Below are 14,565 nucleotides of genomic sequence, written 5' to 3'. Positions count from 1 at the left end.
TGATCGAATGTAGAACTTGAATATTAATTTGTGATGATCATTCGATCTTAAATAGACAGAAAAAATATTAGCTTAACCACTAAAACACGTACTGCAGCAACTAATCCACTAACTAAGCAACTAATAAGACTCCTAAAAAATAGCAACTAAACTTGACTAGAAAGATACTGCAGAGAACAAGTTAAAGACTCGCTGTTACAGATTATTCGAATATCAGGAATAATAAATTTGAAATACTAAACTTAAAATTCAAATCCAAGTCTAATTCACTTCACCACAAATAAAGCCAGAGTTTGCCACTGCGTACCATTTCGAATTGGCAACCAAGATCGAAATGTATGTTGCTCCAGTTGTTGTACCTCGTACGATACAGAAAGAGTAACGTGATAGAGTGATTAATTGTAAACCATATACTTGGGTGTGGCACTGAATTTCTGATATCCTTTGATGACTTTGTTGACAGCGTCCAGAAAATCTTTCTCGGTGACCGTCTTCCTTCTAGCACGGATAGCGTACATTCATGCTTCTGTGCACACACTTCTAATGTCGGCACACACTTCTGTGCACCAGAAAATTTGTCTCATTTCACTTTTTACCATTTTTGTAGTGGAGTCCATATTCCACTAGCTCATTCCTACTCCTATTTTATTATAAAACTAATACTCCCTCCATCCGTGAAATGTTGTCCAGTTTTGTCATTTTGGTCCGTCCATGAAAAGTTATCCACTTTGTTTTTTTTCTATTTTTGGTAAATGAACCCCACTTTCCACCAACTCTTTACTCTCATGTTTTATTATAAAACTAATATATAAATGTGGGATGCTCATTCCACTAACTTTTTCAACTCAATTTTTTTCACATTTCTTAAAATTTACGCCGGATCTAACTTGGACAATATTTCATGGAGGAAGGGAGTATATAAAAGTAGAACCCTCATTCCAGCAACTTTTTCAACTCACTTTTTAAACTCATTTTTCATTACATTTCTTAAAATCGTATCAAGTCAAAGTAGGACAATATTTAGGGAACGGAGGGACTAGTTGTTAATTTGTGTTTTTGGTTGACTACTAAGGTTTAAAAAATACTTTTAATATTGAAGTAGTCAAGCAAGAGGTTTGATGATTGTATTTCTTGGCTATAGTGAAAGCTAGTGTACCTGTTTGTACTACATGCCACTAACTTTTTCAACCCACTTTTTATTACATTTCTTTAAACTCATGCCGAATTAAATGGTGACAAATTATAGGGGACGGAGGGAGTACAATATCAAGCAAACAAACTCCCATCACTCAGAGTAAAGACTCCCTAAATCAGTACAGCACTTGCACGCAAAGGTCGCTTAACAACGGGAATCAGACGCAAATGGTGCTTCCTATTAACCGTGGCGCCAAAGCCCTCCATCATATCCAATTCCTCATCTTTCATCCCATCTGGCATTTTCCAATCAAAATGGTAGAGGAGCATCGCAAGCGGAAGCTCCACGTTGGCCAACCCGAACAACATGCCGGGACATGTTCTCCTCCCCGCGCCAAATGGTATGTATTCAAGATTGCTCCCATTGAAATCATGCTCGCTTCCCTCAAACCTCTCGGGTATAAACTTCTCTGCATCGTTCCAATACTCAGGGTCCCTTCCCAGTCCCCATCCATTCACTATCACTCTGGTTCCTGCTGGGATTTCGTAACCGTTGATTTCGCATCTCTGGGAACTCATTCTCGGGAGTAGAAGCGGCAATGCAGGATGCAGCCTCAGAGTCTCTTTGATGATTAATTTGAGGTATTTTAGCTCATCGAACTTATCTTCGTCTATGTATCCCTTGTCATCGAAAACCTTCCTTACTTCGTGTTGTGCCTTGTTGAGTGTGGTCGGGTTTCTTATCATCTCCGACATTGCCCATTCTAAGGTAGCGGCGGACGTGTCCGTTCCTCCTAGGAACATATCCTTAAATGGAAAAGATGTTGCAAAAAATGACATTAAGTGTATGTAAATGGAGCAACTCTTATCAGCACTTCTACTTGTTATCAATCGTTTTAAAATGAAATTTCATAAACTTTTAACATGGTTTTTTTCGGAGCGGATCACCTCATTCAAATAATACACCATTTCATACTACACTAATAAAATAATGACATATGGATATTTTTTAATCAGCGCCATTTCAGTGAATATTAGGCTGAAAAACAACTGAATCATCTTCTTTCTCTTCACTCGCTGCCTTCTGCTGCTGCTGCTAGTTTTTCAATTTTCAGTAGCTCGACAAAATCTAAATTTATGGCATGGATGGGATGGATGAAATCAGAGATGGAAGAATGGGGTTTTATTTTAATTAGAGGGATTCATAATTTTGAAATGAATGTTTTTTGGTGATTAGGGCTTTGATTTTATTTTTTTTCAAATTCTTCCTCCGCGTTGCCTAAGTGCCATCATTAATACGGATTATATTATTAATTTCTTGTAATTATAATTTTAGTTTATATTGATTCCTTTCTGTATTTCTGAATACAAATTTATCATAGACAGGATGAACAACCACAATTAAAAAACATCAGAGTGGAATTTCTATTGGGAAGAAAAAGGGGAAAAAATAAAAGAATGATAAATAACAAAGTGAAAGTGAAATTTCAAGAACAATAATGGTGTTTCAAGAATGAGCAGCTCGAAAATTTGCATTCATGACTTGAAGTAATATGGTGTATCTCCTCCAACAAGATGGAATTGGAAGTACGTTTATTTATTGGTTTGATTAATTAAAATGTTGGTGTATGATGATTAATCTTTTAGTCTTTTATTTTATTAATTTAAAAAATATCCACATGTCATTATTTTATTAGTGTAGTATGAAATGGTGTATTATTTGAATAAGGTGATCCGCTCCAGGTTTCTAAAGGAGTACGTTCCGAATATGCCTTAAACAAAATAAAGTGATTTATCTAGATTACAAATGGGCTGGGCCAATACAAGCCCACAATATAAGGGGGTTGGGTTGGGTTGGGTTTTTGTTATAAATCTGGACTCAGCCCAGTCCCACTTGGTAAGTGGTTACACATAAAAATTACTTTTATTAGATATAATAAATTAAAAATTTAGGATAAACATACACAAAATGACAATTATTAAAATCATAGTAGTAGAAGTAATTAAGATATAGAATTAGTAGACTTGGGTTTTATCTGGGCTGGTCTTGGGCATGGGCTGTGTGCCTTTAAAAATGACTCAATTGAAGTCCATTTCAACCAATAAGTCTAGATCATACCTGTTTCGTTTCACTGGTGGGCTGATACCGAGTGACAACCCGAAACGGAATACGAGTCGTAACTTTGAGATGGATATTACTCCCTCTGTCCCCTATTAGGAGTCACTTTTTGGCCGGACACAGATTTTAAGAAATGTAAAGAAAAGTTGGTTGAAAAAGTTAGTGGAATGTGGGACCCATTTTTTTATATTAGTTTTATAATAAAATGTGAGTGAATTGAGTTAGTGGAATGTGGGACCTGCTTACTATTTATGGTAAAAATGAAGTGTGACTATTAATGGAGGACAGATAGAAGTATAATTTTAAATTCTAATTCTAAATTTATGCAGGGAAAAAAAAAGACATACCAGGAGCACTGCTTTGATGTTGTTGATAGTTATAGTCCCATCTTTTTCAAACTTGAGAAGGATATCCAAGAACCCTTCAAACTTCGCATCATCATCGCCGTCGCCGGCTGCTCTATGGTGCTCGATGATGGCATCGAGCACCTCGTCCAGCTTGCGACGCATCCGTCGGAACTTCATCCGTGCTCCGCTGATCAACGGCAGCGATTTAACCGAAGGATAAAGGTCCGCCATCATGAACCCCGAAGCTAACTTGAGGGACTCCAGCAACAGAGAAATCATCTTCTCACTCTCTCCGGTTTTCGCCTTGACAGCTGCCCTCGTCGTAGTATCGTACGCGGACGTGTAAAGCCTCTCGGAGAGATCAACCGGCGATCCATCCCGAGAAGCGATCCATTCGCACATGCTCGCGCTCTCCTCCTCTCTTATGCTGCGGAAGGACTGCACGCGCCGAGCGTTCAGAAGCTCGGTCGCGCAGATCTTCCGCAGCTGGCGCCAGTAGGCGCCGTAGGGGGAGAAGCCGATGCTGCTGGAATTGTAGGACAGCTCATCGGCCCCCAGCATGTGGGGCCGGTTCGCGAAGACGGTGTCGTGGGTTCTCATCACTTGCTTCGCGAAATCGACGGATGAGACGATGAGGAAGTTGAGCTCGCCGAGCTGGAGATGCATCAGGGGGCCGTGTTTGGCGGCGAGGGAACGGAAGAGGCGGTGGGGGCCGGAGGAGGCTCGGAGCATGAGGTGGAGGTTGCCGATGAGAGGGAGGGGTTTGGGGCCGGGGATGTGTGAGTAACTCTTTGCTGATTTTGAGATGGTTTGAGATTTGAGAAACATGTAGAGGAAGAGGAGAAAGGGAATTAGAGGGATGAGTGTTGATGGGATGTCAAACTCCATAGTTGTGTGTTCAAATTTATCTTGTGTTTGAGTTGAAGCACATGTAGGATTATATAGAAAATTTTGTTAATATCGGTTAAAGATTTAAGAGTATCCACAATAGAGGCGGAACAGTACAGCCACAAAAATTTGTCCGCCTAGTCATCACCAAATAAATTTAGAAAATATAAAAAAAAAACGTTTTTGACCGCCGCTCCGTCTCGTCCACCGCCGCGGTGGTCCCCTGTGGACACTCTAATAGGGGTGGGGAAACGGTCGGTTCAGTTTAACCGAACCGATTAGCCGGTTAACCGACTCCCTTTTTAACCAAATACGAGAACCGTAACTGAACCTTTAGTCGGTTCGGTTCCTTGAGGAACTGGTCGGTCCTAACCGACCGGTTCTTCGATCCACCGAAGGAACCAAAGGAGAGAGCATCGGCGTGGAGAGTTGGACAGCAGCCTCGTCGAAGAGAGCAGCAGTGTGGCGAGAGCAGCAGCCTCGTCGTCGCCGGCGTGAGAGAGAGCAGCAGCCTCTCGTTGCCTCGTCGGAGAGAGCAGAGCAACGAGGAGAAAGCAGTTGCCTCGTCATCGCCGGCATGGGAGAAAGCAGTGGCGCCAGTGTGCTACGAGAATTTAGATGAAAGAGCTCACGAGATATTTGAATTGACTTCATTGCAAACACTATGTAATTTTTCATGGAAGATAAGTCGATGTACCTATATCAATATGAGAATTTTAAGTTATTTGCTAATGATCCATATTTATCTAATACATTGATGTTCCAAATTTAATAAACAAAGTAGCTGTTATGAGATTGGTTATTGAATCAGAGAGATGATTCGTGGTTTCTCTTGTTTGAAATGCAGACAAATTACAGGGATATAGAGTTTGGTTTCTATCACAGCATTGTTTTTTCAAAACTTAAAAGGTGTAGGGTTTATGAAATTAAAATAATCTACAAAAAATTAAAATTAAACTCACTAATCAATTCTTCGATTCTAACCTTTCAGTTCTTGGTTAGAACCGAGAACCGCCTATATCCCAAATCCACTATCCGGGACCGAACCTTAACCTTATTTTTTCAGTTCTTAGTTAACCGATAACCGAAAAAATAAGGTTTGGTTCTCGGTTAACCAAGAACCTAGAACCGTTTCCCCACCCCTACACTCTAATATGTACCACAATGTTAGATATTAATTTGTGCTTTGGTTGACTAAGGTTTAAAAAATACTTTTCATATTAAAGTAGTCAAGCACGAGGTGTGATTATTGAATCTATGGATATAGTGAAAGCGAGTGTACCTGTTTGTGCAAAGAAAGTAAAATTTGTGACTATCTATTTTTCGTAGCTTTGACTAAAGATTGTAAGAATTTTATAACCAAAGCATCTGTTTGGTCAAATAGTTTGTATGAATTAAATAACAGCCAGTAATCAGTATTCACGTTTTGACTTGGATGCCTTATTTGATAGGTTCACTCAAACCATCTAGATATAGGTTGGCTAGAAGGATGGCTGAATAAACTGAATAATGAACAAATCCACAAAATAAATTCACTTTCATTCTGATCAAATTACATTTAAACAAGAAGAGTTCGGTACAGAGTGAGCAGAGATACTAAATGCCAATGTCAACTGAAATAAAAGGTGAATAAAGCCAGAGTTTGCCACTGCGTACCATTTCGAATTGGCAGCCAAGATTGAGACGTATGTCGCTCCAGCTGTGTATCTCGTAGCATACAGAAAGAGTAACGTGATAGAGTGATTAATTGTAAACCATATACTTGGGTGTGGCACTGAATTTCTGATATCCTTTGATGACTTTGTTGACAGCGTCCAGGAAATCTTTCTCGGTGACCGTCTTCCTTCTAGCACGGATAGCGTACATTCCTGCTTCTGTGCACACACTTCTAATGTCGGCACCTGAATGTAGAGAGAGAGCCAGTTAGCATCCCATCAAATTAATTTCAGGTACAATGCAGGCATTAGTTAACATCTTACCAGTAGAATTTGGGCAGAGCCGAGCAAGAAGCTCAAATCGAATGTCCCTCTCACAGTTCATTGTGCGTGTGTGAATCTTGAAGATCTGGGTCCTGCTCTCTAGATCTGGCAGTCCGAATTCGACTTTCCGGTCCAGTCGTCCAGGACGTAAAAGGGCCGGGTCAAGGGTGTCAGGTCTGCATAGAGAGAACATGTTAAATGAATGAAGTGCTTGGAAAATTTATGCAAAGCTCAGTGACCAAAAGCAATCATATTATGTTCAAACACATTGCTTTATTAAAGATTCAGTCAATAATGCATTTAATGTGGCTCTTGTATCCTTAACTTAAGAAAGTAGACAACTCTGGCTTCAAAAATGCATAAATAAGCTAAGCTAGTAAGTACTTGTTATAATTCATCAAATGGAAAAGGGATGATGAACCGGTGTAGGTGCATCTCCTACATATTTGATAGTTATGATCCTACTACTGTGCATGCTAAAAGTGATGCCCACTGTGAAAAAGCTACAAATTAAGGCAAAATACAGTACCAAGTACGAACCTGTTTGTTGCCATAAGAACTTTGATGTTCCCACGAGCATCGAATCCGTCCAGTTGATTCACGATTTCGAGCATGGTGCGTTGAACCTCATTGTCTCCACCAACCCCATCATCAAATCGTGCACCTCCAATGGCATCTACTTCATCAAAAAATACAATACAAGCTTTTTTGGAGCGAGCCATCTGCAGAGGGGAACAGAGAAAAGATACATCAAGTACATTCCAATTAAGATGATAATGTGCAAGGAAAATAGCAAATCAGAGGGTGTGGCACCTGAAATAGTTCACGAACCATGCGAGCTCCCTCACCAACATATTTCTGGACAAGCTCACTACCAATAACACGGATAAAGCATGCATCAGTTCGATTAGCCACAGCTCTTGCTAGCAGAGTTTTGCCAGTTCCAGGAGGACCATAGCACAGAACACCCTTTGGAGGATCAATCCCCAGCTTAACAAACTTTTCAGGGTGAAGCATAGGCAACTCAACCACCTGAGGATAACCGTTAATATTCATAAATTCAGTTCCGGTTGATAAATTAAACCTATAATTATAGGGCATGCCGACAACATTACAGCATCATCACATAACAAACCTCTCTCATCTTTTCAATTTGCTCCTTGCATCCCCCAACATCATTATATGTAACATCTGGCTTTTCCTCCACTGTCATCATTGTAACACTTGGATCAATCTTTGGAGGTAAAGGGATCTGAACTTGATATTTATTCCTGTCCACACTGCAAGAGAACAGGCATTAAACTTCAGATTACGGGCAGCAAAAGAAACAAATAAGAAAACCCCACACGACCAGCAATCAGAATCTCAGGCTTAAGCATGCCGACTCCAGAAAGATAATGTATACAGTTTATCTTCTATATCTGCTTATCAATAAAAAGTAACAACTGTGGATTGGTGAATTCTTTTAGGTCCTAAGCCATCTCACTTTCGCAATGAACAAGATAAGAGGAGAAGACAAATATTCAGGTCCTAAAGGACAGGAATTCTCAGATCACAATATGTTCAGAGTCAATGGATATTCATGCGCTGATTAACCCAATTCTTAGTGGGAGACAGTGAGTTAACATCACACATACAGTTCAGTAAAGAGAAGAATAAACCATGAAAACTCCAACTGTGCAATGCATCAAGACACTTTAGGTCCACAAGAAAAAATGACTGCTACAGATAAACCGATTGCTTGGACAGATGAAAATAAAGATGGAAAATCTCACCCGACACGCATGCCTTCTTCAATATCAGTAGGTGAAACTTTATCACCCAGTCCCACAACAAACTGCAACAGAAAAAACACATGAATCATGATAAACAAGATTAACCACACAACATTAGCAACAAAAGAAAAGTATAAATGTCAATCAAGTACTGCCACTAGTATGAGGTAGGATACAAGAGAGGTTAGATATATGTATAGATAAGGCGGTGTTAACCCATCTCTTCTTATTTTTACAGGAATGAACAATAAAAACATTATTGGGGCAAATCTAAGAATGAGGCAAGAACATACCTTGGCAATCTGCTTGACATTTATAACATATTTAGCATCCTCTGTGTTTGGATTGATAATCTTTGTGCATCGTGCAACCTATACCAAGAGGGGGGGAAAAGCTATATCACAAGTTGTGAGTCTAGAGGGATGTTTAGTAGACATCTAGAAAGTAATACCTGAAGAGGTTGTTCCTCCTGCATCATTTGCTTATCAGATACAAGATCCCACTGACTTGGTGCAGCTAAACCTGTGTCCGATTCCTTAATACCTGTTATGAATTGGAAAACTGCAGATTAGCAACAAAATAGTATACTAACTAGGCACAAAAATGAGAGCGGAAGCAGCACATTTGCATACCACATAAATCATTAATCTTCTTTGCCATCTCCTTGATTTCCTTCTCAGCTTTCTTTATGCTGTTCGAGTAAGGTCCCAAACCCTGCATATACCAACATACAAACAATTTCAATTGCCACACCGAAACATACCATGTGTCCCCATACAAAGCCAGTCGGCGTAACAACTGCTTACACATTAAAAAAAAAACTTTCCCAGTTCAAAATACAGGAATTAGAAATTATTAAGCTCAAAAATAGTAAACAGAAAGTTCTCTAAATTTTCAGCAGATACTAAAAGCACTTGCTAATTGAGCTAAAAATTAGCAAAAAGCAGAAATTTCAGCACATCCCAGTTCAGAACCAAAACCATCTACAATTAGCATACACGAAGCATCATCAATAACATTAAAACTACCTAAGTTCAGTCCGACAATCAGCTAATTAAATTCATGGAAAACTAAACAAATCCAATTTCCACTAAAAACATTCATCAGCTAGATCCTAATTCCCTCAGTCTACAAAAATAAAAAAAGCACGAGTTACAAAGATAAACAGCACCGAATTTCAGCTATTTAATGTCCAGAGACACAAACACACAAGCAATAGAATCCGGTAAATTAGGGCTAATAAACAAAATTGAGAGAAGAGAAAACACTTACATAGGTTTTGAGGAGGGCGATGTCATCCTCATCGAGTGGCTTAGGGTTCTTCTCGTCCTTGATCTCATCCTCTGGATCGTGCGCCATCTCCCCAAATTGTAATCAAATTTTTCTTCTGGTTTTCGGTGAAGTGAAACCTTTCTTGGGGAGAAAGAAGAAGTGAGCAATTTTAAGGAGTGAAAAACAAGTTATTACTATTCGAATTGTATTGTGAAATTAGTAATGGGCCGATTTGCAGGCCTAATAAGATATGGGCCTAGTGTGTCACAAAGCCCAGTTTAGGAAATTCTAGTTTTTTATTTTATTTTTTTATTGTCAAATTTAACACAATCTTTTACTAAATTCATAATCACATACTATGATAGGGATATTATGATAGGGATGTGATCAAATCAATAGTGAAATTCTATCAAAAATGAAAGCAAATTCCAGTTGGATTTTGTGATGCAATCGTTAGCTTAATGTCACGTGTTATCTAATAATGTAGATTATGTAGTCTAATAATGTATTCCCTCCGTTCTATAGTAGTGGAGGCATTTCTTTTCGGCACGGAGATTAAGAAAAAGTTGTGTTAGGTGAGTTATGTAAATGAAGAATAAAATAGGAAATGAAAAAGGTAGAGAGATGTAGAGAGAATAAAGTAAGAGAGAGTAAAGTAGGTGGAAAGAAATGTGTTGACTTTTACCAAAAAACGAAATGACTCTACTACTATGGAACGTACCAAAATGGCAAAATGACTCTACTACTATGGAACGGAGGGAGTACGTTTTTTTGTTTAATAATATAGATTGTGTAGTCTAATAATGTGGCTCGGCTAATAATGTAATGCTTTAAGTGTAATGATTCAAGAGCTAAAATTTGCCTTGATTTTTTACAGAATTTCATTTATTGACGATAGTGCACCCTATGATAATAATAACAATCTTTAAGTGATATTCTTTCATGAACTGAAAATAAGTAAAAAAAATAGTATAAGCATTTGGCAAAAATGGAGTTACATATCTAAAATAACAAATCCATTGCATTTGTCCCAATTTCAGAATTCATGAACCCAGATTATAGTTTATTGCACCATTGCCTTAACTTAATGGGCAATTTTTATTGCTTTTTCTACAAGGGACATATACAGATTTGCTCAAATTCTAACCAGGAAAACAAGGGTAAATAGCAAAGAATTTCTCAAGAATGAATGGAATTCACTAAACTGGAAAGTAGCATCTAACTAAACTGATGGCTAAACAGAATCTCTGTATTTCTTCACATCTGCATCTATCAGGTAGTGTTTCTGGCAAATCTTCGATATCGCGCACTCACTCAGACCATTCTCGCTGTCCTTCTTTTGGATAAGCTTTTCCAGTTCTTCCGACGGCTGAAAAACCTAAGCAAGATAACAAAACATCCCGAGGCAATTAGTTTCTAGCGGAACCTAATAAGCCATGTTACGAACTTTCACACATCAAACTATTGGCTGGCATAAATTTTTATTCCAAGATGTGGAGGTAAGTTGGAAATGATGCTCTTACGAATAGAGAATTCGTCGAATTTCCACTGTTTTTGTCTTGAGTGGAACTATCTTCGGTTTTGGACGTCTGATCAGAAGGATTAGGTCGATAGGAGGCATCAGTGACTAAGTGCATCAGCTTTTCACTTCCCTAAAAGGAAAATGAAAGTCGTAAGCAAATAAAGAAAACGGTTGTGTTTTTGACAAAATGTTTTCTGATGATCCCATACCTGTGATGCTCTCCAGTGAGAATAGGCGCGGAACGAGAGCCAAAAGAATGGGATGTTAGGCAAAGGAAGAACCTGCATATGATTACCAAGATTTGATGAAAAAGGATTGACTTATTGAATAGAGGAAATAGAGCACAAGATAAAATCGAATCATATTTAGGTTCAGTGGCATACCATGAAAACTGATGTCAAAGGCACCATCATGGCTGAGCAGTAGAAGTATTTTGTGTGAATAACCGATCCCCTGGTAATCATGTTTCACATTTTATTCGAATGATAAATGTTTAAGGGGTATGCATTCATTGCCAGAAAGATTAACAACCTAATCAAATAACAGTAAAAAAATGGGGAAGCCGGAAGTCTATAGACGATGAAACCTAGGCACAGAAGCCATGCTACATTTATGATACTCATGCCTTGGCACAATAAAGCCAGAGTACAACATGAGATATAGTGCTACTCTTCAATTAAAAATCGATGATTATGATCAAGCTTGCGAAAATTATCACATAAGATTCAATAAAGTTACCTGAATGCTAGATGTCGGAGTCTTCGACGAACAAGTCTTGGATTCAAACTGCCACGGGTAGACGCAGAGTATAAAGAAAATATATCTCCACAAATCAAATCATGTAACAACTGCATGACATTTTAATCTTCTAATAACTAATTTTGTTTTCCCATAAATTTCTGGTTGCTTGAACTTTTAAATTCTAAAAATTATTCCTAGTTCTATCATTTTGTGAGGTGCATAGCAGTATGCATGCACTAATGAAAATGGGCTTCGCAATATACACCAATATTATGATCTTTCCCCAATGATTTCTCTTGCACAAGATTTCACATGCTGTTCTCCAGCAAGATATGCAGCTCAAAATTTGCATTTTCATTTTATCTTAGATTTTAGGCCGGCTTCAAAATAGGTGGAGAAGAGAGGGGTACTGACTAAAGATGTCATGATCATACATGGAATGGAATCAGATTACCTCGATGGATACACAATATCCACTCTATTAATCTCCTTTGGAATAGATTTAAAGAAGATTTCTGATGGCTTCACACGTGACAATAACTTCACTCCCAACCTACATGTTAGAAAGATCAGCTAAATTTAAACGGTACTGAGAACACATTTTCCCCATTCCACAAACTCTAGCTTAGTGGCTAGTGAGCTGCAAAAATAATTCACAACTCAAAAGAAAAGACCACGAATAATATCATGCATGTAAATATACCCATGAATTTTACTCTTTAAAGTTCCTTGGGGCGCCTTCTCCAGCTTAGTCCAAGCTCCATTCATCTATATATATTACCAATGCTAACAGTTAGATTGACACACTCAAAACCTAGTAACTTTCCAAACATTAATTAATCCATTCACACTTCATATCAAGATACCATTATTGGTACTACTACTTTGTGATGTCAAATATGTTCATCTTAATTTCTTATAGCAACCGATCTTTCATAGTACTATGTGACAAACTTTACACGGAGTATTACTCAATGATAACAACACTATCCAATGGAGAAGAAGGGATGTATTCTAGTAGAAATACATGAACAAAGAAGATAGACATATAAATTGATCAGTAAGATAACAAAACAAAATCAATCAATGACAACTCAGAGAGCCACAACCATAATGCATTATGTGACTGGTTTCATATGATATTACTGTTACTTATCACTCACCACTCACCAGTGAGATCATTCACCAAAAAACAATTCATGCAATCAATCAAAATCACACGAACCTTCTCAATGATAACAACACTATCCAACGGAGTATTACTCAATGATAACAACACTATCCAACGGAGAAGAAGCAATGTATTCTAGTTGAAATACATGAACAAAGAAGATAGACATACACTGATCAGTAAGATAACACAAAATCAATCAATAACAACTCAGAGAGCCACAACCATAATGCATTATGTGACTGGTTTCATATGATAACACTGTCACTTATCACTCACCACTCACCAGTGAGATCATTCACCAAAAACAATTCATGCAATCAATCAAAATCACACGAACCTTCTCCTTATACATTTCCAGCCAAATGCAATATCAGTACTGAATTTTCACATTAGTCGCCCAAAAATCCCTAGAAACACCAAATGCACAATAAACTACGCAGCACAAAGCAACAGCGACGGTATATCCACTTAAACAAGTGTAAATCATCGCAAGTGACAAAATCATTTACCACTAAACCGTTCCGCACGAATCAAGATGAAGATAAAACAAAATGCAACCGATCAGAAACAAACAAAATCCAACATCAAGACCTTGTTTGCGAAGAAATCAACGGCGAGCTCGACTTTCGAGTCCTCGGATGGCTTATCGCTGGAGAGTTTGCTCCAGAGCTCCTTCACCGTCGACGGAGCGGTGGATGGCTGAGCGGCGGCCGCAGAAGGATCAATCGATCGGCTGAAACACCAATTCCTCCCTCTGATCGGAAACACCACAACTTTAGCCCTCATTTTGTTAAAAAAAATAAATTAAAATCGCTGAAATTGGAGCTATTTGTGTTTGAGAAGAGATTCACGGTGAGGGAACGTTGTTTTCGGAAATTCGAGACGAAGAACTGATTCCTATTAGAGAAATGAAATCTGAGAGCGAAAATGTTTGCAAATTTACAAAATTCAGCGGCGGCGGTTGTTGAGTGCTTAATTTTCTACATTTTTGCATATGTTAAACGTGACCGAACCGAAAATGTTGAATCTCGGTTAACCGACAATCGAAAATTTTCGGTTATTGGTTCAGTTCGGTTCCGGTAGCAAGGCATTGATCGGTTATCGGTTCGGTTCCGATGGTTAGAACCGAGAGAACCGATTAATTTCATGTTTATATATTTATTTTTATTAAAAACCGAGAGAACCGATCATATTTATGAACCGCAATTTTTTTTTTTAACTTCAGTTCAGGTTCGGTTAACCGAGGAACCGAACCGAGGCCAATGTGGTTTCAATTTGGTGCTTCAATTTCGGTTAACCGGATATTCGGTTCGGTTAGAACCGAACCGATCGAATACCCTGTGCTAATTATATTCAAGATTCATATTTGTGGTTATAAACTTATTTGAGTTCAATTTAATTCTTTAAAAATAATCAAATATAAACATAATTTGCTAGTAAGATTAAAAATTCAATTGAAGTTTTTTATGAATGTGTACATAAATCGAGTAGTAAATATGCCTATACAATTCAAAACAGTTAAATCAAAGGGAATCAACAATGCACCGGGAAAAGGGTTCGCAAACGAAAGACGAGACTTCCCAGCAGCGAGACGTGATCGTGGCCGAGGAAGCT

General features: G+C 38.3%; 3 protein-coding genes across 4 annotated transcripts; all 3 read right to left on the bottom strand.

Annotated features, from left to right (window-relative positions):
- Nucleotides 1–1,099: 1,099 nt before the first annotated feature.
- Nucleotides 1,100–4,650, bottom strand: LOC125204938 (cytochrome P450 71D9-like). Its single transcript, XM_048103712.2, has 2 exons — nt 3,601–4,650; nt 1,100–1,941 (listed from the first exon to the last, which is right to left on the bottom strand). The coding sequence occupies exons 1-2, from the start codon at nt 4,486–4,488 to the stop codon at nt 1,306–1,308; spliced, it is 1,524 nt and encodes a 507-aa protein (XP_047959669.1). The 5' UTR covers nt 4,489–4,650; the 3' UTR covers nt 1,100–1,305.
- Nucleotides 4,651–6,004: 1,354 nt separating this feature from the next.
- LOC125204939 (26S proteasome regulatory subunit 7-like) lies at nt 6,005–9,677 on the bottom strand. The gene is made up of 10 exons (XM_048103713.2): nt 9,515–9,677; nt 8,875–8,956; nt 8,694–8,785; nt 8,536–8,613; nt 8,243–8,304; nt 7,603–7,747; nt 7,281–7,499; nt 7,008–7,189; nt 6,468–6,643; nt 6,005–6,389 (listed from the first exon to the last, which is right to left on the bottom strand). Exons 1-10 carry the CDS (start codon nt 9,599–9,601, stop codon nt 6,232–6,234), a joined length of 1,281 nt encoding a protein of 426 aa, XP_047959670.1. The 5' UTR covers nt 9,602–9,677; the 3' UTR covers nt 6,005–6,231.
- Nucleotides 9,678–10,508: 831 nt separating this feature from the next.
- LOC125205536 (uncharacterized protein YDL183C-like) lies at nt 10,509–14,474 on the bottom strand. Of its 2 annotated transcripts, XM_089061065.1 has the most exons (9): nt 13,803–14,474; nt 13,543–13,705; nt 12,481–12,545; nt 12,232–12,330; nt 11,775–11,822; nt 11,420–11,489; nt 11,246–11,317; nt 11,038–11,166; nt 10,509–10,892 (listed from the first exon to the last, which is right to left on the bottom strand). In XM_089061065.1, exons 1-9 carry the CDS (start codon nt 13,943–13,945, stop codon nt 10,749–10,751), a joined length of 933 nt encoding a protein of 310 aa, XP_088917191.1. In that variant the 5' UTR covers nt 13,946–14,474; the 3' UTR covers nt 10,509–10,748. The 2 variants fall into 2 exon arrangements, with proteins under 2 accessions (XP_088917191.1, XP_047960506.1); XM_048104549.2 differs by having other exon boundaries at nt 13,543–13,917.
- Nucleotides 14,475–14,565: the final 91 nt, after the last annotated feature.

This window comes from Salvia hispanica, chromosome 6, assembly GCF_029641045.1.
Source record: "Salvia hispanica isolate PSC_SH4W2 chromosome 6, Shi_PSC_v1, whole genome shotgun sequence".
NCBI lineage: Eukaryota > Viridiplantae > Streptophyta > Magnoliopsida > Lamiales > Lamiaceae > Salvia > Salvia hispanica.
The sequence above is the reverse complement of the archived record's forward strand: the minus strand, read 5'-3'. Positions and strand labels throughout refer to the sequence as shown.